Raw genomic sequence first — 22,558 nt, 5'->3', positions numbered from 1 at the left:
AATGCAGATTGAAAAATACAAATTTTACTTTTTTTGTGTGGCTTTTTTTCTTTCAGTATGTTTTTTTCTACACATTACTAATATGAAAATACATTTTACATGATTGCATATATATAACCTATATCAAATTGTTTACTTTTTTAGGGAGGGATGAGGGAGGGAGAAAAATTTGGAAGGGAAAACTCTTAAAAATGAACATTAAAAATTGTCTTTAGGGCAGCTAGGTGGCGCAGTGGATAGAGCACCAGCCCTGGAGTCAGGAGTACCTGGGTTCAAATCCAGCCTCAGACACTTAACACTTACTAGCTGTGTGACCCTGGGCAAGTCACTTAACCCCAATTGCCTCACTAAAAAAAAAAAATTGTCTTTATATGTAATTGGAAAAAATACTACTAAAAATAAATGATGAGCAGATGGATTTCAGAAAAACCTGGAAAGACTTATATTAACAGATGCAAAGTGAAGTGAGCAGGACCAGAAGAACATTATACATAGAAATAGCAATATTGTATGACAATAAGCTGTGAATGACTTAGCTATTCTAAGCAATAAAATGATCCAAGACAAAAAGGACTCATGAGAATGCAATCCCCTTCCAGAGAAAGAACTGATGGAGTCTCAATGCAAATTGAAGCATACTATTTTTCACTTTCCATATTTTTGTGACTTTTTTCCCCTTTTAGATCTGTCTGCTTTCACAACATGACTAATATGGTAATATATTTTGCATGACTGAGCATGTATAACCTATATCAAATTGCTTACTGTCTCAGGGAGGGAGAGGGGAGGGAAGGAGAGAAAATTTGGAACTTTAAAAAAAAAATGTTAAAAGTTATCTTTACATGTAATGGTGAGGGGGAATAAAATATTTTTAAAAAAGAATTGGGGGGGGGGCAGCTAGATGGCACAGTGGTTAAAGCACCGGCCCTGAATCCAGGAGTACCTGAGTTCAAATCCGGCCTCAGACACTTGACACTTACTAGCTGTGTGACCCTGGGCAAGTCACTTAACCCCCATTGCCTGCAAAAAAAACCCAAAAAAACAAACAAACAAAAAAGAATTGGGGGGGGGCAGCTAGTTGGCACAGTGGATAGAGCACCGGCCCTGGAGTCAGGAGTACCTGAGTTCAAATCCAGCCTCAGACACTTAACACTTACTAGCTGTGTGACCCTGGGCGAGTCACTTAACCCCCATTGCCCCGCAAAAAAAAAAAAATAATTGGGTTGAGGGGGCAGCTATGTGGTGCAGTGGATAAAGCACAGGCCCTGCTCTCAGGAGGACCTGAATTCAAATCCAGCCTCAGATACTTGACACTTACTAGCTGTGTGACCCTGGGCAAGTCACTTAACCCTCATCACGCCACCCCCCACTCCCTCCCCAAAAAGAATTGGGTTGAGTGTAAATGAAACAACTACCAAACAAAAACAAACATAAGAGAGAAGTTAAGCAGGAAATACAGACAAGCAGGGTAGTTTGAGTTCTGTCTAGTTAAACTTAATGTATACTTTTTAAAGAACTACATGAAAGAAGTTCACAGTTTTATATACACTCTTTTCTGTGGTATATTAAAATGTTTGTGTTTGTTGACAAGTTCATAATTTTTTGATGAGTCTCGGTAAGAATTTTTAACGATACTATAGAGAACAAAATACAAATATGAAATTTATAAAAAGTTTTGAAAATGTATTGATATCTTGTTAATTACAAAATCTATTAGAAATGACTTCACATACCCTCTAGGCTGAGCCATACCCAAATAAGCCACTTTATAACATACCTACTAACACTGATGTATTATAGTGACATACTTCTTTCAACCCATAAGTGTTCATATATATGAGTAAGAACTAAAGCAACCACAAGAAAAACTTAACCAAAAATCCCAACAAAACAAAAGAAAAAAATACCCCTGAAAACAATCCAACAATATACCCCCCAAAATGGTTGCAAATATATAATTCAACCCTTCTATTGTTACTGATTAATATGGATTTCATTTATTTTAATATCAACAAGGTAGCACCAGTGTCATCGATTGAATTTATCGTGAATCTAGTTGCTGATTGATTTTAGAAAGAATTGAGACAAAACACTTCCTGACAGTGTTTTCCATCCCTTGCTCAGGCTACTTAGGCTATCTTTCCCCTGAGATCTTTAAATGAACATCCCATTTGGGTGTTCCAAACAAAGCCCCACTTGAATTGGGGGAATTGATGGCTCTTTGAGATTCTGTCAAACTTCATGACTTCATAAAATTTACTGATGGGAGTATAGAGGCAATATTGATGACCCAGGACTGAGGATTCAATCTAATTTGACAAGCATTTATTAAGTGCCAACTGTGTGCTGGACACTGGAGATATGAATAAAAATGAATGTCCCTTTCCTTAAGGATTTTAGTCTCTCCCAAGGGTGCAAGGGGGTGGGAACCACAAAATTTATACAGATAAGTAAATACAAAATATATGCAGTGATATGGCTAAATATTGCTTTGGATACTGGAGGATGAACTGGAAAAGAAATGTCAGAGATCCTAATGAGGTTATTGCCATAGTATGATGAAAGATGGTAAAAATCTGAACTAGGGAACAAATTTGTAGGATACCAGCAACTGATTGGATATGGGAAAGAACCAAGAGATTAGAAAAGCATTATTAAGATGAGGCTAAAGTTAAAATTGCCTGTTCTCCATAAACTCTGCAATTCCTATTTTGGATGTTAATTTTTTTGTTTTCGTTAGCAGTTTTTCCTCCTCTTTTTTCAGGGGTTTGCGAGGATCCTGCCTTATTTTGAACCTTTTACTCCATCTCGATTGGACAGCTCTGTTTCCATTTCTATAAAAAAAGAGGGAACTTTTAAAAAAGAGTCAAACGACAAGGAAGTCCTGTGCTGGCTGCAGACCTGCAGCATGTTTTATTTTCAGACAGGGAGTGTGACAGATTGCTTACAGCAGAGGGCACTACTACACTATCCTAAATTATCTGATTTCTACCTCCATGTTACCTAGCCACCAAAAAGAAGGGGAGAAGGCTAGTGGCCCCTCCCACTCCCTCTCCAAGAGTCTTGAAAGAGAACTCTTGCCCACTAGCTGTCAGCTGGAAACAATGACAGCCTCATGTTCAGCTGCCCCCTCAGGACCATGGCAAAGATCTTCAGTGGCTAAAGATTACCATGTCTTGGGGGCAGCTAGGTGGCACAGCGGATAAAGCATTGGCCTTGGATTCAGGAGGACCTGAGTTCAAATCCAGCCTCAGACACCTGACACTAGCTGTGTGACCCTGGGCAAGTCACTTAACCCTCATTGCCCTGCAAAAAAAAAAAAAAAAAAAAAGAATACCTTGTCTTTAAGTTGGTCCTTTAAATGTAGAGTGGAAGCACTCCACTTTTATGTAACAATTCCTGACTCAGTAGCTCAGTATGTACTCTCCTAAAAATCTCCTCAGATATAGATGCTACCTCTAAGCAAAAATAGTGGGCATCCTTCTTAGGAAGTTAGCACTCATACAAGTGTGGCATGTTAACTAAAGGAAATGTTGTGGGTGATTATTCTCTTTGCAAAATTCTAAATAACAAACTTTTCCTGGTATAAGTAAAATGTGATTTGATTTACACATAATTTTGTGGGAGTATTCTTATCGCATAAAGGGAGTTCCACCTAAACTATGCCATTATGAAATAGTATGCATCCCTATAGTTTGTGCTATGTTCGTACCAAGCAAAGTAGGTTTTCCAAATGTGATTGTTACCACTGGGGATCAGCTAACTGGCCCCAGTTAGGGATGGGGGGAGCCCTTATGAAGGTGCTGCCCTGAATGGAACTAGTCTGTAGGAATGGGGGAAAATTTCCAATAGGCTCTAAGGTCCAATAGCCCTTCAAGCCCACATTGTTCGAGGAATGGTAGGCTCATGATTAATAAAGCATGCTACACCGAAGCTGGAGTACTACTGTAGAAGGACTTGCCCAAGGTCATGCAGGTAATAAGTAGTGGGACCAGAATTGTAACTCAAGTTAAGCCTTCTTTCCACTACACTATACTGTCTCTCACATAAAAGTCAAAGTAATGGGGCAGCTAGGTGGCGCAGTGGATAAAGCACCAGCCCTGGATTCAGGAGTACCTGGGTTCAAATCCGGCCTCAGACACGACACTTACTAGCTGTGTGACCCTGGGCAAGTCACTTAACCCCCATTGCCCCACAAAAACCCCCAAATAAACAAACAAACAAACAAAAAGTCAAAGTAAGGGAAATCATGCATACAAAAGAAGAAATGACATGGCATAACCTATGGTCACTTAAAAGTGTGTCTATGAGATTCTAAAACAGTGTTATTGTTGATGATGCTATTATTTCCCCCAAGTTGCAAAGTAAACTTAAACATGGCAAAGCTAACAACAGATGCTTTTTTTGTTTGTTTTTTGGAGGGGCAATGAGGGTTAAGTGACTTGCCCAGGGTCACACAGCTAGTAAGTGTCAAGTGTCTGAGGCCAGATTTGAACCCAGGTCCTCCTGAATCCAAATCCGGTGTTTTATCCACTGTGCCACCTAGCTGTCCCCTCATGTATCAGCTGCTTTTATTATGAACAAATACCATATTCTATCAGCATCAATTAAATGAGATTACCTAATTTATTTTGGAATATTGTCATCATAGTTTCTCTTCAATACAATGAACAATGGTGCATTTGTTCCACCTTTCCTACATCATTTCTCTCTCAGAAATACTGTAGTCAGAAGAAAAGGTGCTAAAAGACTGTTCTCTGATATGAATCACTGGAATGGAAAGAACCACCTATTCCATTTTTCTGTGTCTATACACAACTGTATGTACTGGATGGACCATTATAAAAAGATCTTTGTCTATATTTTTTCCAGTAATTTCCACAACCACCTCTTTAATAATCTGTTCCAGTCCAACTAATCTCATAGTCTCAAAATTCTCCCATAAATCTAATCTAAATCTCTTGCCACAATAGGAAATTATCTGTAGAGAGTGAGGCAGCTGACCAACAGCTTTCTTTGAGTTAAACAGACTCAAAAAAAGAAAAGAAAAGAAAAAGAAAACTAGTTTATTAAACTAGAGTTGTGAACTTGGAGACAGGAAAGCTCTGGATTTGAATTTCAATTCTGAAAATTACTAGCTGTGTGCCTTGGGCAAATCATTTAATTTCACTAAGCCTCAATTTCCTCACCAATAAAATAGAGACAATAATAGCTATAGTATGTGCTTCACAGGTTTTTCTGTGTTTTTCTAATAATGTTTTATTGGCCCATTAAAATGTATGTTGATATTATCATCATAGAAACATATCAATCCAACAGGGATATCCCTCAATAATAACATTTATGTAGCGTTTCTTATTGTAATCTTAGAAATAAATAAATTGAAGTTCAAAACTTGCCCAAGCTGAGGGGTCAAGAATTGGAACTAAAGTCCCCTAACTCCCAGTCAGTCCGCTGTCCTTCCCACTATAATACACTATCCTTCAGCTCCCCTCATTTTACAAATAATGAAAGAGAGGTTCTGTGCGGATACCTAAAGTCACATGACTAGGAGTCTTAAAAGTCTCTGCCTTCAACTTAAAGGATTCACTTGCGAGTCAAGACATCTTCCTCCTCACGTCATTGGTCCTCCTGGAGAACAAAGGACAAACAAAACAATAAGGCATGTTGTAGCTTTTCTCCTTGCACTCCATCTCAGCTGCCTTCATCTCTAGGGGTCCTGGGACAGAATTAGAATAGTTTGGATCGCTCCAAAAAACCTCCAAATAATGCCAGAGGACAGAATTAGAATAGTCTGACAAAAAAAAAATGAAAAAACTAAATCATTTCAAGGACATGGGATTAGAAGGTTTGGCATTTGGTTTTAGGTTCTAGATTCAACCTTCCCACATTAAGTATACTTCATAATGAATTCTATCTGTTGATATCAAGGAGGCCGGGGAAGGATACCATCCCTTTATGGATGAACATGAATAACAGTGTTGCTTATGAGGTAACTGTTGGTACACATCTTTCACCTTCAGAGTTCACTAAACAGTCTTTTGACTTTGAAACATGTAGCCCTGGTGAGCCACAAAGCTTCTGCTATGCTCGCAACGACTGATTAGCTGATTAAAATCTTGTACTAATTTTCCCCATTGGATCAGTTAGCTTTGCACAGTGAACAGGATTCCATAGACATGAATTTATCCCTAACCTCAGTCATCCCATAAATATATGTATTGGTTACAAAAGAGACCCAACTGTAAACTTATCCCCTCTAATGATGATAGGTTAAGAGCATCATCTTTCTATAAAGGGGATGACATATTATTTGTTGGCATCCAAAGGATGTGGCTCCTTCCTCAGTGGGTGGGAATAACCACTGGTAATGTCACAAAGGATTTTTAGTAAGGGATGGTGCTGCAAAGAGTAGCCTTAGCCAGATAGAGTGTTTATTAGTATGACCTTATCCTTTCACCCCAAAGCCCTGGTTACTTTTCACAAAATCTCATGACTGCTAGGGCCCTAAAGACCATTCCACTCATTCTAAGGGCTTCAGGAAGACCGGCTTCAACTTTGTGGTGTGGCATCGAGCTTGTTAGACTGACATTTTCCCCTGACACTTATTTCTAGACTAGATCAATAGCACTGATGCTGAAACTTTAGGGACAGACTGAACAAAAGTCCCTTTCCCACTCCACTCTCCCAACTCTGGATTAATTTATGAGGGAGGGGTAAGAGATTGGAGTTATAGTTAACCCCTACCTTTCTCAAGTCTCAGTCCTGTCCTAAACCCCTCAGATGCTTTCCCTAATGTAATTTTTTCAGGAGTTTCTAGCAACATGAGAGAGGATTTGGTGGCACCCTATATGAAACTCTCCCTAAGTTTCAGTGAAGGGAGGCATAGAAAAGGAAGGCACAGGGTTAGAGTGAACTAGAGGAACTGGGCCCAAAAAAGGTAAGCACCCCTGGGATCAACACTAGGACAAATCAATGGAAAGCCAGTTTTTCCCCCTTTTTTTCCTTATTATAACTCTTTTTGGTCTATTTTTATATAATTAATTTTTTTTCCTTTGGTGGAGCAATGGGGGTTAAGTGACTTGCCCAGGGTCACACAGCTAGTAAGTGTCAAGGGTCTGAGGCCAGATTTGAACTCAGGTCCTCCTGAATTCAGGGCCCATGCTCTATCTATCCACTGTGCAACCTAGCTGCCCCTATATCATTCATTTTTAACCTCTCTCTCTTTACCTTGCCTTGTACCAAAGTGGGTTTTTTGTTTTGTTTTGTTTTCTGGTTTTTGTTTTTGTTTTTCGGCTTGACTTGACCACCTTTGACAGCACGTGCAACATTCTATACCCATAGATGCTCTCCTTGCTAATGAAAGGAGAGAAGTCTGGATGTTTACTTTATTGGGTCCCCTTTAATGCTGGCAGTGCAGACAGATAAAATGAAGCCCAAACTCCATTTAAAGTGCATTAAAGCTTAGAAACTAGTGGCTAATGAGGGGTGGAAGGACACGGAGGTCACTGTCAGTCCTTCTCCTTATCTGGGGCCACATGTCTCCTTTTCAGCTTCATGAAGGGTGATTTACACCCCCACCTGGAATAGCTCTCCCTCTCTCTGGGCTGATTACATCAGCAAATGCCCCCAGAGGCCACTGCAAAATGGGAGTATTCAGGCACAGCAGCTGATAAATCTCAGGGGTTTATATAGTGCCTCTCAATGCCCTCCCTCCTGGGCCCTCTGCCAAGCCTGCTGCTGTAGTAAAGGAGAGGGGGCTGAGGTGAAAAGAGGAGTAGATAGGGGTAGGAGGAAAAAAAATCCCTGTTCCATCATCAGTAAAAGGAAAGTCTTCTCTCCTTCTCTGTGGCCCTACTTATTTTTCCACACAGTCTCTCATGGCGTTCTTTACTGCCACTCAAAAACCCAGTGACTTTACCCCAAGACACATCATCCAACCCCATGGAGCCAAGCAACATTGTATGACTAAGTTGCCAAGGGCTGCCATTCGGTCCGTCTTCACTATGCACTAAGCAAGAGAAATGCTGAAAGTGCATCATGGACACTAGTAATGTAGTGTTTGATAAACCCAAAGACTCCAGCTTCTGGGATAGGAACTCAGTATTTGACAAAAACTGCTGGGAAAACTGGAAGATAGTATGGCAGAAATTAGGCTTAGACCAACATCTTACACCTTATACTAAAATAAGGTCAAAATGGATACATGATTTAGACATAAGAGGTGATACCATAGGTAAATTAGGAGAGAAAGGAATAGTGTACCTATCAGATCTTTGGAAAGGAGAACAGTTTTTGACCAAACATGAGATAGAGTATATTATAAAATGCAAAGTGGATGATTTTGATTATATTAAATTAAAAATTTTTTGTACAAACAGAAGCAATGCATCCAAAATTGGAAGGGAGGCAGAAAGTTGGGAAACAATTTTTGAGGCCAGTGCTTCTGATAAAGGCCTCATCTCTAAAATATATAGGGAATTAAATCAAATTTATAAGAATCCAAGTCATTCCCCAATTGAGAAATGGTCAAAGGATATGAACAGGCAGTTTTCTGATGAAGAAACCAAAGCTATCTATTCCCATATGAAAAAATGCTCTAAATCTCTAATGATTAGAGAGATGCAAATTAAAACAACTCTGAGGTACCACCTGACACCTACCAGAGTGGCTAAAATGACAAAAAAGGAAGATAATAAATGTTGGAGAGGCTGTGGGAAAATTGGAACACTAATGTATTGTTGGTGGAGCTGTGAGCTGATCCAACCATTCTGGAGAGCAATTTGGAATTATGCCCAAAGGGCGATAAAGCTGTGCATACCCTTTGACCCAGCAATCCCACTTTTAGGTCTTTTGCCCAAAGAAATCATGGAAGGGGGAAAGGGACCCACATGTACAAAAATATTTATAGCTGCTCTTTATGTGGTAGCAAGGAATTGGAAGTTGAGGGGGTGCCCATCAATTGGGGAATGGCTGGACAAGTTGTGGTATATGAATACAATGGAATACTATTGTGCTGTAAGAAATGATGAGCAGGAAGAGTTCAGAGAAACCTGGAGGGTCTTACGTGAGCTGATGATGAGTGAGATGAGCAGAACCAGAAGAACATTGTACACAGTATCATCAACATTGAGTGTTGACCTACTGTGATGGACTATATTCTTCTCACCAATGCAATGGCACAGAAGAGTTCCAGGGAACTCATGATAGAAGAGGATCTCCAAATCCAAGAAAGAAAAAAGAAAGAAAGAACTGTGGAGTATAGATGCTGATTGAACCATATTATTTCTTTTGTTTTGGGTGCTGTTGTTTTTTTTTTTCTATTTTGAGGTTTTGCATCACTGCTCTGATTCTTTCTCTTGTAACAGGATTAATGCAGAAATAGGATTAATGTTATTATGTGTATATATATGTGTGTGTGTATATATATATCTATATGTATATGTATAGAGATATATAGATATAACCTATATCAGATTACCTGCTGTCTAGGGGAGGGGGGGAGGGAGGGGAGGGAGGGAGAAAAATCTGAAATTGTAAAGCATGTATAAACAAAAGTTGAGAACTATCTTTACATGTAACGGAAAAAATAAAATATCTCGAAAGTGCATCATGAAAGAGGAAGGTTAGAAATAAAGAAGAACTTTCCAGACTTGTCATCAGCACCCTTGGCCTCCCTGCTTCCTCCAGTGGGGTCTTTGGTATATATGGCTCCTCTAGGTCACAGAAACCACTAGTATGCCAGATGCCAAATTCTGTCTGATAGGGCAGAGGTAACTGGGCTTGTATGGGTACATCTACTCAAACTAGTGGGAAATAAAGAGCTTTGGGCTGGGAGTCAGGTGAACTAGGTTTTAAATCCAGCTTTCCAGCCATCAAGTAACAGGATCTAAGTAAATTTCCCTGATGGGTCCCCAGTTTCTCCATCTGCAAAATGGGATTAATGAGACTAATCCTCTGTCATCTTCTTAGGGTTGTTGTAAAGATGAAATTGGATGTGAGTATGATGTTAAAAAAAAGTTTTTATGTTGTTTTTGTCGGTGGTGTTTAAAATCTTTGTTTTGTTTCATTTTTAGTGCTGATTTTGGGTATTCTCTGGGTGATTGGATCGATAGAGGAGAGTAAGAAAGTGTTCTTTCCTTTGTACCCACCGGATAATTTCTGAACTCTGCTCATCTGCACGTTGCAGGAGGGGGACACCCAAATATCTGAGTTACACTGCCTTTCTCTAGGGGTAAGCAAATATCTTCCTTCTTTATCCCACCCCTTACCCCCTACTCCCCAGCCCCACCGGAAGTTTCTTAAATTAGGTCCAAAGGTATAGATGCTGAAGCAAAGGAATCTGGCCCCCAACCCGAAGGGTCTCAAACCTCTTCCTCGTCTGCACCCCCTTCCCCAAGCAAATGCTCTTCCCCACCTACGTGCCGTCTAGTCTCAGGGTCCTCCCCATTCCCTGCGCAAGGTTTGTATTTGTCCTTTTTTCTCTACGTGGGAGTTCTTGCATGTTTGGCTGAGGTGGGGGGCTTAGTATGTAGCCGCTGCATAGGGTGGGGATAGGGGCGGAGGCTAAGGCGGTGCCTCAGAGCGACTCTTGGAGCGGAAAGGAGAGCACTGGCGGGACTGGACAGGGCAAGGCAGGACAGGGTAGGGCTGGTCTGGGCAAGGCTGGGCAGGGCTGGGCAGGGCTGGGTGCACCGGGGCTGAGAGGGGAGTGCCTGAGGGGCCAGACACACCGCACCCGTAGCACCATGCCGCGGGGCGTCCTACGGGTTCTCTTTGCTTTGTTGCTCCTGTCCCTGCTTCCTCTACTCCAAGCGGGTGAGTATAGGTGCGAGTGCAAATGGATTGGTATATGTATGTGTGCATAGATATATATATATATATATATGTATGTATGTATGTGGTCCTCCGCGCTCGTATGTAGCTAGTATCAAATGGAACGTGCAACAGAGGCTCCTGGACTTACGGACAATAAGCGCCCTCGAAGACACTGTCCCGAGACATCTGTAGGAGTTCAGAGGCAGGAATAAACATTTGTCTGGGGCCCCACACCGCCTCTGACGGTTTTGAAGGGTCTGCCCAAAGCACCAAGCTGGTTATCATGAAAGTGATCTGAGAAACTTTGCCCAAGACGTTGGATAGCAGTTGGTGGGTGTCAGAAGAGTCCTGGTTGGGGGGGGGGGGGGGTGCGGTTTCAACAGACTATGTATCTGAACTAAGGCAAATTGAACGCCAAGGATGGCTTACGTAATTGGTTCCAATATTCTGTTTACCTCTGTTTCTCTTCCTTTACTGGGGTGCATATCTGAGAGGCTAAGCAGTGGTATTCCCCTCTTTATCCCAACCTCCCTTAATCTGAAGCCCTCCCTATACCCAAGCTTTCCAACATCCCTGAGCATTTAGGGGTTTGTACAGAGCCACCCTCCCATTCCGAGGCTTGATTCTTTCATCCCTGTAAGAAATTAGAAATCAAAAAGCAGCTTAACCGTAAGGAATTTAGGTTAGACCTGAGGAAGAATTTGTCAGAGGTCAGGGTTTGTCCAAGTCGGGGACATACTGGGATTTTCTTTTTTTTCTTTTTTCTTTTAAACACATGGAAGGAGTGCTGAGGACATAACTACTACCATCCCCAGTCTCAGTTATGGGACAGAAATACCTAAATGGAATTTGGGGAATAAAATAACTCACATTTATAGAGTATAGCACTTTCGGGTTTACAATGTGCTTTTCTTGATGCAGGTAGTTAGTGAAAATAATGTTAACTGTCATCTCATAGATGAGGAGAAAAGACTTGGAGAGGTCGACAATGGCATCATAAATAGAAACTATCAGGGCTGGCATTCAAACCCAACTAAGTCCAGTGCTTTCCCCATGATAACATAATTGACACAACTTTGGTATGGGATATTGCTTGCCCACTGCAAACTTTGAATAACTCAGTGGTGCTTGACTGTGCCTATCACAGTGCCTTCCTTACACATCATAACTGCTTTAATATTTCTTTAGTGAGTGAATGAGCATTTTTCAGCTCTGGCCACCTAATGTTATTTTCCGCCCTAGGAGGAGACAGACAGAACGGGTGACCCCAAGGGATATTAAAGTCCATTGCACGGGGCAGCTAGGTGATGCAGTGGATAGAGCACTGGCCCTGGAGTCAGGAGGACCTGAGTTCAAGTCTGGCCTCAGACACTGTGTGACCCTGGACAAGTCACTTAACTCCAATTGCCTCACCAAAAAAAAAAAGTAAAGTCCATTGCACAACTGGTAAACCTGTCTCTCTTTCTGCAAAATCTCTGTGCTCTCAAGAACCAGATCAGAATTTTTTGAGTAGGAAAGCTTGTCAACAAACTTTCCCAGAATTGCACTAAAGGATTAGTCCACAAGGTGGTACTTCAAGACATTGCCTTTGATGGAGGCAGAAACAGAAGAAATTCAGGAAATACTAGCCACCAAAACAAACTGTTTGACACTATTAGCAGTTCCAGGGAATGGCAGCTATTGCATTAATTTCCCTGCCCAAATAATTCTCTTATGCCCCAAATGGTATGAATGGCCATGTTAGAATTGAGAGCAAAGGTGAAACCATTTCCCTGTCACCAGTAAATCAAGGCAGAGTTGGAAAATAGTTTCACTTTTTTCTCCCCAAGTCAAGACACATTTAGAAAATATTTTTTCTTGATTCTCTTTTTTTCGTCATTGTCACTTCCCACTGACTCCCCCTTCTTCTTGTAGAACTTTCCCTTGTAACAAATAAATACAGTCAAGTACTTATCTACAAGTACAAATATACACATTGGCCATATGTAAAAATGTTGCCTCATTCTATGCCTTTAGTTCACCTCTTCTCTGCCAAGAGGTAGGAGGCATAATTCACCATCATTCCTGTGAAAAAATGATTAGTCATTGCAGTGATCAGAGTCCTGAAGTCTTTCAGTGCTGTTTTCTTTTACATATTGTGATCATTATGTAAATCACACTCCTGGTTCTACTTATGTCATTCTATATCTATATTCAGGCCTTCCCAAATTTTCTGAATTCTTCCTATTCATCAATTCTTTTTTTTTTTTTTGGTGAGGCAATTGGGGTTAAGTGACTTGCCCAGGGTCACACAGCTAGTAAGTGTCAAGGGTCTGAGGCCGGATTTGAACTCAGGTCCTTCTGAATTCAGGGCCAGTGCTCTATCCACTGTGCCACCTAGCTGCCCCTTATTCATCAATTCTTACAGCAAAATGGTATTTTATTTTAGTTGGGGTTTTTTGCAGGGCAATGAGGGTTAAGTGACTTGCCCAGGGTCACACAGCTAGTGTCAAGTGTCTGGGGCTGGATTTGAACTCAGGTCCTCCTGAATCCAGGTCCAGTGCTTTATCCACTGCACCACCTAGCTGCCCCCAAAATGGCATTTTATTACATTCATATGCCACCATTTGTTAGGCTGTTTCCTAATTGATGGGCACTGATTTTGTTTCCTGTTCTTTAATACTAAAAAAATGCAACTCTAAATGTTTTTCTATCAATGGAACCATACCCCCTGTCTTTGACTTCCTTAGGGCATATATCTACTAGTAATATCACTGGATGTAAGGGTATGTATAGTTCAGTGACTTTTTGGGTAAAATTCCAAATTGTTTCCAGAATGGTTGGGTCAATTCTCAGCTCCACCAACAATGCATTAGTATTTATAGGTACATCAGACCCATTAGTGTCTGGGACCTCTCAATATTACAAGCCTACAATAGTGGAAAGAACCCTGAGCTGAGGAGGGTATTGAGGCAGTATGAGGAACTCAGCAAATAGAGCCTTTGTTATCCCATTTTGAGAAGACCCAGGAAGGGCAAGGGGGAATTTGGGTTCTTCCCCTCCCTTCAGCTATGGAAATGAGGATGAAGGAGGGAGAGTTGATGTGAAATTTACCCTTAAGTATGCCTTATGAAGTGTCAGAACTGTACTCCATCTCTGAATTGCATCCCAGAATTGCTTAGCCTTCTGTTTTGGGGGCTAGAGACACCAATGTGTGCACCCACTTAACCCTCTAAAGACCTAGGGTTTTCTCCCTAGACTTCCTGTTTGTGATGTTGCCAACCACAATTCAAGCATGCCCCTGCTAAGGTTTATATTCTCCATAATGAATGGCAATGTCCTAGACTTGGTTCATTTTGGAATGTTCTTCTTGCTGTGTTTCCTCCATGACAGGGAATCTCTCATGATGCTGGCTCTGCTGTTGATTCAGACCCTTCTCCGCTTAGCTTATGTTACCTGCAGGATCCCTACCTCTGGCTCCTTTTTAATCTTTCTTTCCTTCTACTATTTTTATATGACCCAGTGTGTTCCCTACATTCCTGCCTGTTTGGTTCTCTCAGTTTACTTTCCTTCCTCTTATCAGCCCTCACCTGGTATCTCTCCCCAAGCAGGAGACCTCTCAACCATGGATAGCATGTCTATGGGCAGCTGCATCAATGCCAAAAAACTGTGCCTGGCTGACTCCACTTGCAGTGGCCCCTTTCTCGACTTGGAAAGCTGCTTTCCTTTCACGGCCTCAGCTCCTCCAAAGCCTGAAAACCAGGAGGGCTGCCTGGAGGCAGCACAACAGCTTCAGAATAACTCTCTGGGTAGCTGCAGATGCCAGTGGCGCATGAAGAATCAGGTCACCTGCCTGGCTATCTACTGGACCATCCATTCTACTTATGGTCTTGGTGAGTGCCTTGTGACTGGGTTTAGAGACTTTTCTGCAGGATAACAAGGGTATGGTAGACTATGTTGGCCTAAGAGGCCTGCGTTGCATGGAATTAGTTATGGATTTGGATTTAGAAAGAGGTCTTTAATCATTCTTCTGGGCCCCCAAGTATACTGCCCTCTTTTCCTATTTCCCCTGATCCCAGAAAATTAAGCTGGTGAATTGAATGCCTACCGTGTACTGTATTTGGCCCAATGGTTACTGAAGTGGTTCCCACCCTAAGGTGCTACCAAGCTCTTAGGAAGACAGTGTACACTCTCACAGACTGACTTAGAAGTTATGCAGAATAGCACTGTATCAGCAAGTACAGAATGATGTGGGACAGATTGAGTACCCAGACATCATCCTGGCAGAGGCCCCAGGGAGCTTGGCACTGCTGTTGATAGACAAGGTACTCATTAGCCAGGAGGAAGAAGGACAAAGATAAGACAAAGGGGAAAGCTATTCTGGAGAAGAGCAAAATGGAGCCTCTCTTTGTTCTTTTGGGCCACTTTCCTCCCCGATCCCTTTGCCCATTACAGTCACCCCATTTCTTTTCTTTCTTTTTTTTTTTTTTGCGGGACAATGAGGGTTAAGTGACTTGCCCAAGGTCACACAGCTAGTAAGTATCAAGTGTCTGAGGCCAGATTTGAACTCAGGTCCTCCTGAATCCAAGGCTGGTGCTTTATCCACTGCACCACCTAGCTGCTCCCAAAGTCACCCCATTTCTTGGGAGGGTTTACTCCCAAAGATTTCTTTTGGTACTAGATCCTTTCTTCCCCCCTCTCTCCTTCCCATTTGCTTATGGGGGCAGGGCAGGGTATCCCAACTGTTTCTCTCCTGGTGTCCACTGCTTTCTCTCCTGACCTGGTCCTTCTTTGCCAGACGCTGAAATCACACTCATGGTGCCCTGCTGGGTCATTCCCAACTGTCCTGTCATTCCTCTCCTAGATCATAGGGTTATAGATTTAGAGCCAGAAGGTACCTCATAGGTCATCTTGTCCCAGCTTAGATACATAGACAAGTGCCCTACAAGGCAGTCTAGATCCTAGCACCTTCCATTTCCAGTGCCTTTCCCAGGTAGTTCCTTTCTGGGGGCTACTGTTGTACTTTCCCCTCCTCCAAGACAGACCCCATTTATTCTTCCTCATCACAGGACACTTTCCTCAGAGCCGTTAGCTTCCTTCCTAGAAACTTAGGCTGAAGGACAAACTGTTTCTACTTCCATAGAAGAAAACAGTGTCCTTCCTCCTACTGCTTTTCTCCATAGAAAAATCTGGGGTCTCCTGGTCCTGGGCAAGTCACGTAAATATCTCATGGCCAGAGAATCCAGCCTGCCCCTTCCTTGTCGTTTTCTGCCTGTAGTCTCCCTCTGGCTGGGTAGGGTTCTATGCTTTATCTCTTTCGAGGGTCTGCGGCGAGTGCTGTATCCCCCTACCTCCTCATTTCATGTCCCTCCTTGCTATAGTTTGCAGGTTTCCAGTGTCTTCACCTATTTTTTTTCTAGGTGACTATGACCTGGGCGGCTCACCATATAAGGAAATTGTGATCAGCAGACCCTTGAAATTTAATCATCTGGACTTGTTTGAGTCAGGTATGTGGGACAAGCATAGACTGGGGAGATGGGAGCTTGAGCTGGGTGTCAGGGGAGGGTGGAGAATCCTTGTTCTTGGGGTACAGCATAAAGAATCCACAGCCGAGGGAGAGCAAAGGGCTGTTTGTATCTGTCAGGATGGCAGATGGAGTTGTTCTGTGTGTCCTGGTCACAGTGCAATCACTAAAAAAACAGTCGTCAAGGGAGACAGATTAAGCCATTTGTCCATCAGGTCCACAGCAGCAGCTCCCAGATTAATGAGATCATTAACCCTCATCTTGGGCATCCTGGAAAATGGTCTGTATTCCCAAAGACCTGAAACTGTTTTCAAATATTATAAATATGGGGTAAGGGGAAGAAGCTAGTAAAAATATATGACTCGGGGGCAGCTAGGTGGTGCAGTGGATAAAGCACTGGCCCTGGATTCAGGAGGACCTGAGTTCAAATCTGGCTTCAGACACTTGACATTTACTAGCTGTGTGACCCTGAGCAAGTCACTTAACCCTCATTGCCCCTCAAAAAACCCCCCCAAAAAACAAAACAATATATATGACTCCATGCCTGTATGATTCATAGGTCTAGAGCAGGAAGAAATCTTGGAAAACATTAGTCCAACCCCCTCACATTTTATAGCTGGGGAAATTGAGGTCCATGGAAGTTAGGTGAGCTGCCGAGGGTTATAAGATAGTAAGCATCAGAGGTATAAATTGGAATCTAGGTTCTCTGATTCAAGAGCTACTGGTTCATTCACATTGAACTGCGTTGCCTTCTAATATTGGAGAATAATTAGGAGCTGCCTGGTGCAGACAGAAAGATTTGGAATCAGGAAACCTGGGCAGGAATCTTAGCTCTGTCACCTAAATCAGACTCGGTTTCCTTATCCATAAACTAAGGGTTCTTAACTAGATGACCTCTGAGGTTACTTCCATTTCTAAATCTATGACTATGAGGTGTGCTTTACAGAAATGGAAGGTGATAGCATTTGGATTTAAAAAAAAAAAAATTGGGGGGGTGGGGCAATGAAGGTTAAGTGACTTGCCCAGGGTCACACAGCTAATAAGTGTCAAGTGTCTGAGGCTGGATTTGAACTCAGGTCCTCCTGAATCCAGGGCCAGTGCTTTATCCACAGTACCACCTAGCTGCCCCTTGGATTTTTTAATTTAGGGCAAAGGTGTGGTAGAGTTGGGAACAGAATTGACATAGCCTAGACACCCAAACAGGGGTATGGTCTGGGCTGAGCCTCTACCTGAAGCCTGTGTTCCAGATGCTTCCACTTCTCTTATCTCTCTTGTCAGATTCTGACTACCTTCAGCCCTCTGAGCAGTAGGAGAAGGCCTGGGACCTGCATTTGCGTTCTTATCTTTAAGTAAACTGTAGGGATAATGGGGAGGTTTGAGTTCCAGACCTTGGGTATCTTGTAGGGAGGCCTGGAGGCTATGGTGGGGATCAGGGCTCCAGGTGGGTTGAGAGAGAATCTAGATTCCAGCCTTGTCACTGGGTGGGCTGTAGGGAGGACTAAGGGTTGTCTTTAGGAGAGGAGGAGGAGGAGGAGGAGGATGCTGGGTGATTGGCAGCCCTGTGTCCAGCTTCCTGGTACAGGAGAAGAATAGTAGGGGGTTGCCACCCTTCTCTCCTAGGCTCCGTGTCCCAAAGCAGCCCTGATCTCTGCCTGAAGTCCACCACTCTGTGCACCCTGAATGACAGATGTAACAAGTTGCGCCTGGCCTATGGGGAGGTCTGCTCAGTGGCTCGATGTCAGCCCCTAAAGTGTCAGCAGGAGCTCCGTGTCTTCTTTGAGCAGGTAGCAGAGCACTATGCCCAAGCACTTCTATTCTGCCCTTGTGATGATGGAGATGATGTCTGTGGGGCACGAAGGCGTAACACCATTGCCCCCAGCTGTGCCTCTCCAACCAGAGATCCCCCCAACTGCCTGATGCTTTGGGAGACTTGCCTTCAAGACGTGCTCTGCAGGTGGGTCTGGCCTTAGGGGGCAGGAGAAGAGCCTCTCCCTCTCCCTCTCCTTCTCCCTCTCTTTCTTCCTCCCCAAAATGGAAGCTGTTTTCATTTGTCATTGATACCTGCCCAGAGGGACAGGATTTTAGCAGACAGATTCCCATGGCCCTGTGGTTATATAGTTTCGGTAGATATTCTGTGGCAAACTTAATCTTGATCTGACTTTCTTCTATTTCTTTACTCAGGGAGCAGAACTAACCAAGAGGTGTTAGAAAGGGAAATCTGTGAGCAAACCAATTACAATACATTCACTCCAAAGACAAAAAAAAATGTTTTTTGTTAGCTGTGTCTGTCGCAGCCTTTCTATTGCCTTGGATAATGAAGAGATGTCCTTTATTTACCATTCTTATGAGGGTAACAATGGTGGTATTCTTCTACCTACGCCCAATGTTACATCCTAAGGAATTGTTTTTGGTTTTATTCCAAAAAAATTCTGGCCTTTTTGAAAGACCATGGAGGGGAAAAACACAAACTTGGCATGGATCCCCAGATTCCAAGAGCTCATTATAAGAACTTGAAGAATAGCATTGCCCTAGGTTCCTGTCCTTAGCCCTTCTTCTCCTCCCCGTTTCCCTCTTCAAATTCAGTTTTCACCAAGACTAGCAATAGGAGAGGTCTCATCCTCTTTTCAACCCTTACTCTCCACTCTTCTCAATTGCCAAACTTTCCCTTTTTCCAGATCTCGCTTGGCTGATTTTCAGATGCACTGTCACACAGACCCTCTGGGGACCTGTATGGGGAAGCAGCCCCGTCGATGCCTGAAGGCATATATGGGGTTGATTGGTAAGACCAAGAGCGGGTACCCAGAGGGAAGGCAGTTGGGGAGAGCTGGGTGGCCAGGATCTCCTTGGGCTGAAACATAGGAGACCAAGGACGAGGTAGTGTTGAGACAGATCAGTGAGGTCTGGTGTTGGAGGAAGGGCCCTGATGGGGGCCACCACCTTTCTGCACAGGTACAGTTATGACTCCCAATTATATCAGCAACCTCAGTGCTGATGTTGCTGTGAGCTGTTCCTGCCGGGGGAGTGGTAACCAACTAGAAGAATGCAAGCGTATACAGGAATCCTTCTCCAGCAATCCCTGCCTCAGTAAGTGCAAGCGCGCGCGCGTGTGTATGTGTGTGTGTGTGTGTGTGTGTGTGTGTGTGTGTGTGTGTGTGTGTGTGTGTGTGTGCTGGGTTTAGGGGGAGTGAAGGGAGGGGTGAGAACTTTGGGAGGGCTTCTGAAGTGCCTAAAACTCTAAAACTGCCCCTCTTGATGCTGAAATCTGGAGTGTTGTAAGAATATATATTTTCCACCCCCCTCCAAAAAAAAAAATTTTCCCAGGGGCAGCTAGGTGGCGCAGTGGATAAAGCACGAGCCCTGGATTCAGGAGGACCTAAGTTCAAATCTGATCTCAGATACTTGACACTTACTAGGTGTGTGACCCTGGGCAAGTCACTTAATTCTCATTGCCCTGCCAAAAAAAGAAAAAGAATAAATAATATACTTTCCCAGTCCTCCCATAGTCTTCCATTTCCTTTTTCTTACTCACTGTTTGATCCTAGGCTACTTAAGAGTCAGAATGTCTGTATTAGAAGGACCATAGGTCCCCATTGACCATGGGTCAGTGTTTACATAGACCCTCTCATTTTGCAAAGTCAGAAAGTAGGGCCCAGAGAGGGAAAATAGAATATATAGAATCTTTTTTATTTAAAATTTTTATTGTTATTTTTCGTTCTTACATCAATGTAATTTCCAGCTATAGCCCTCATTCCTCCCTTCCCCCATGAGCCATCCCTTGGAACAAAGAATAAAAGAGAAAAAGGAAGAAAAAAAAAGTTCAGCAAAATGAACCAACTTATCAACTGAGTTTGGTGGTAGAGACAGTGTTCTGTACCCATAGCCCTCCACCTTTGCAATGAGGGGACAGTGGATCAGTTTTCTCAACTCTTCCAGGGGAACCAACTCTGATTATTGTAATTACATAACATTCATTTTTATTTTATTATTTTGGTTAACATTTCAACAAACACTTATTAAGTACCTACTATATGCAAAGCCCTGTAAATACAAGGACAAGGAGGCAGCTAGGTGGTGCAGTGGATAGAGCATTGGCCCTGGATTCAGGAGGACCTGAGTTCAAATTCGGCCTCAGATACTTTACACACTTACTAGCTATGTGACCCTGGGCAAGTCACTTAACCCCAATTGCCTTACCAAAAAAAAAAAAATACAAGGACAAAAATGAAACAGTCACAGACTTCAAGGAATTTTCATTCTTGAGGGGAAGTAACATGGCCCAGGTTGCCCAGCTGAGATTCAAACCCAAATCTTCTGGCTCCAAATCCTGTGATTTTCCATGCTGTCATTCCTCTCCCCACATTCAGATGCACCTTAAGGGCTTCCCCTTTATTTCTGGGGGCTGAAGGAGCCCCCTCCCCCAAACAGACCCAGCCTTTTACACAGGTGTCCAGATCTTGACTTTGCTCTCTAATACCTATGGGATCTCGTGCAAACCCCTACCATCCACTTCCCTAAACCACAAAACAAGATCGTTGGACTAGATTGCCTCTAAACTCTCTTCCAGGTCTAGATTTATGACCGTCTGGCATAATCCCCCTCTCTCCCCTCTCAGGTCTCTCTGTCTTCTTTCCTATTCCCTAGCCAAGGCTATTAAAGCTCAGATGCAATTTCACCGCCAACTGCTTTCCAAAAGTTCCTCCACGGCCGTCTCTCAGGACAGCTTTTCCTCCTATTCTGTGGATACAGACCAGGTACAGACCTTGGCTTTTTATGGTTGCACCTTCCCCAGATCACTTGGTGGGGACTCCTCCCTGGGAGGGCGTGGTCCCTCTGGGCGAGCTCTGTGTCAGAGGAGCCTCTGGTAGGGGCCGAGGGATGCCTGAAGGGAGGGAGCAGAGCCTCCAGAGGTAGATGGGAGAGGGAAGGAGTTTGGTAATGAGGTCTGAGTGTGGTGAGACAGCCTTCCTTTCTGACCACAGCCTCTCCACCATGTTTTCTTCTCAGGTTAACAATCCGGCAAGAAGACTTCGACCCTGGGTCCCCACCATCTCCTTGGGTTCCCTCACCTTGGTTCTGCTCCTGCACCCTGTCCTTGGCCACTTGTAATAGTACTTTGTTTGTGGTCCCTCTTCCCCCTGGCATATCACCTCCCAGCCAGAACTGTTTCAAGAGTGCAGTGGGGAGAAGCTGGAGGGGCCAAAAAAGAGACTGTGCCTTGCCTGCCCCAAACTTTCGTGATCAGTAATCACTAGAAGAGGCCTGAAAGGAACAATCTGTCAGATAACAGGGGGAAGAGGCTATTGGATCGACAAAGGTGACTGTTCTCAGGCTGCCCTCTAAGGCTGTCCTTTCCACAGCAGAGAGGGGGTTCTATGATCATTCCTTCAAGGCACATCCTTACAGAGGTCCTGGGCTCCAGATGAGGCAATACCCATAGGGACGGGAGGGAAGAGAAGAGGGAATATTGAGCTTGACAGGATGGTCTTGATTGACTGGGGCTCCCTTGAGCTGTCTCTTCCACCCTTGGTCATCTGTGGGTAGGGGCCAGGGGCTGGATGATGGTATTTCCCTGATGGCCTGGCAGTGAGAATTAGCCCATGACTGACTGACTAAGCCACATTCTCTCCCTGTTTTTCTCTCCTTTTCTCTAGTCGATGGCCCTTTCCCCCAGTGGCTATTCTCCCTACCCCTCTCCGAACTTAGAATATTTTTTCATTCATTCATGAAACAAACATTTATTAAATGTGCCCCATTAGTCCTGCCCTCAAAAAGTTTGCAGCCCAAGATAATAATTTGCCAATTTTGTGTCTCTCCCCAGGCAGAGTGGGAAAATCCCTCCCCAGTAGAAAAAAATCAAAATAAGATTCCCACATCTTGTCTAACTCTTGGTACCTGATCTGAATGAGAGAAGAAGAGACAGCCTGGGCTGTCCTGTAGTAGGCACCCAGATCCTTAGAGAGGATTTAGGTTCCTAAGAGGGTCCCCCTATGCCCTGCTCTGATATTATTCCACCCTAATCCCCTCCCCCTTCCCCTGGTTATATATTCATTAAATATTTCAGTTTAAAACTCGGTTATTTTCGTATTTTTTGTTCCACTTTACATTGAAATAGAACACTATTTCCATAATTCCTTGAGAAACTGGACCCCCTCTTTCACTGCTCCCCATGCCTACCTAGTCTGCCCTTTCACCTCTGTGCCCCTGGTTTTTTTTGTAGTGAACCTGCCATGCCCATAG

General features: G+C 43.3%; 1 protein-coding gene across 3 annotated transcripts; it reads left to right on the top strand.

The window, feature by feature from the left end:
- The first annotated feature begins 10,148 nt into the window (after positions 1-10,148).
- GFRA3 (GDNF family receptor alpha 3) lies at positions 10,149-22,348 on the top strand. Of its 3 annotated transcripts, none has more exons than XM_043986776.1 (8): positions 10,149-10,234; positions 14,409-14,690; positions 16,218-16,304; positions 17,942-18,275; positions 18,997-19,100; positions 19,271-19,405; positions 20,963-21,072; positions 21,326-22,348. In XM_043986776.1, the coding sequence occupies exons 2-8, from the start codon at positions 14,423-14,425 to the stop codon at positions 21,425-21,427; spliced, it is 1,140 nt and encodes a 379-aa protein (XP_043842711.1). In that variant the 5' UTR covers positions 10,149-10,234; positions 14,409-14,422; the 3' UTR covers positions 21,428-22,348. The 3 variants fall into 3 exon arrangements, with proteins under 3 accessions (XP_043842711.1, XP_043842710.1, XP_043842709.1); XM_043986775.1 differs by lacking the exon at positions 10,149-10,234 and adding an exon at positions 10,657-10,818; XM_043986774.1 differs by lacking the exon at positions 10,149-10,234 and adding an exon at positions 10,657-10,818 and having other exon boundaries at positions 14,406-14,690.
- The last annotated feature ends 210 nt before the right edge of the window (positions 22,349-22,558 follow it).

Source organism: Dromiciops gliroides, chromosome 2 (assembly GCF_019393635.1).
Source record: "Dromiciops gliroides isolate mDroGli1 chromosome 2, mDroGli1.pri, whole genome shotgun sequence".
Lineage (NCBI taxonomy): Eukaryota > Metazoa > Chordata > Mammalia > Microbiotheria > Microbiotheriidae > Dromiciops > Dromiciops gliroides.
This window is presented reverse-complemented; position numbering and strand designations above follow the sequence as displayed.

Coding starts and splice junctions, on each gene's coding strand:
- GFRA3 (XM_043986774.1), top strand. CDS start 10,749: ATGCCGCGGGGCGTCCTACGGGTTCTCTTTGCTTTGTTGCTCCTGTCC. Junction 14,691..16,217: donor CCATTCTACTTATGGTCTTG/GTGAGTGCCTTG, acceptor TTTTTTTTCTAG/GTGACTATGACCTGGGCGGC. Junction 21,073..21,325: donor ATTCTGTGGATACAGACCAG/GTACAGACCTTG, acceptor TTTTCTTCTCAG/GTTAACAATCCGGCAAGAAG.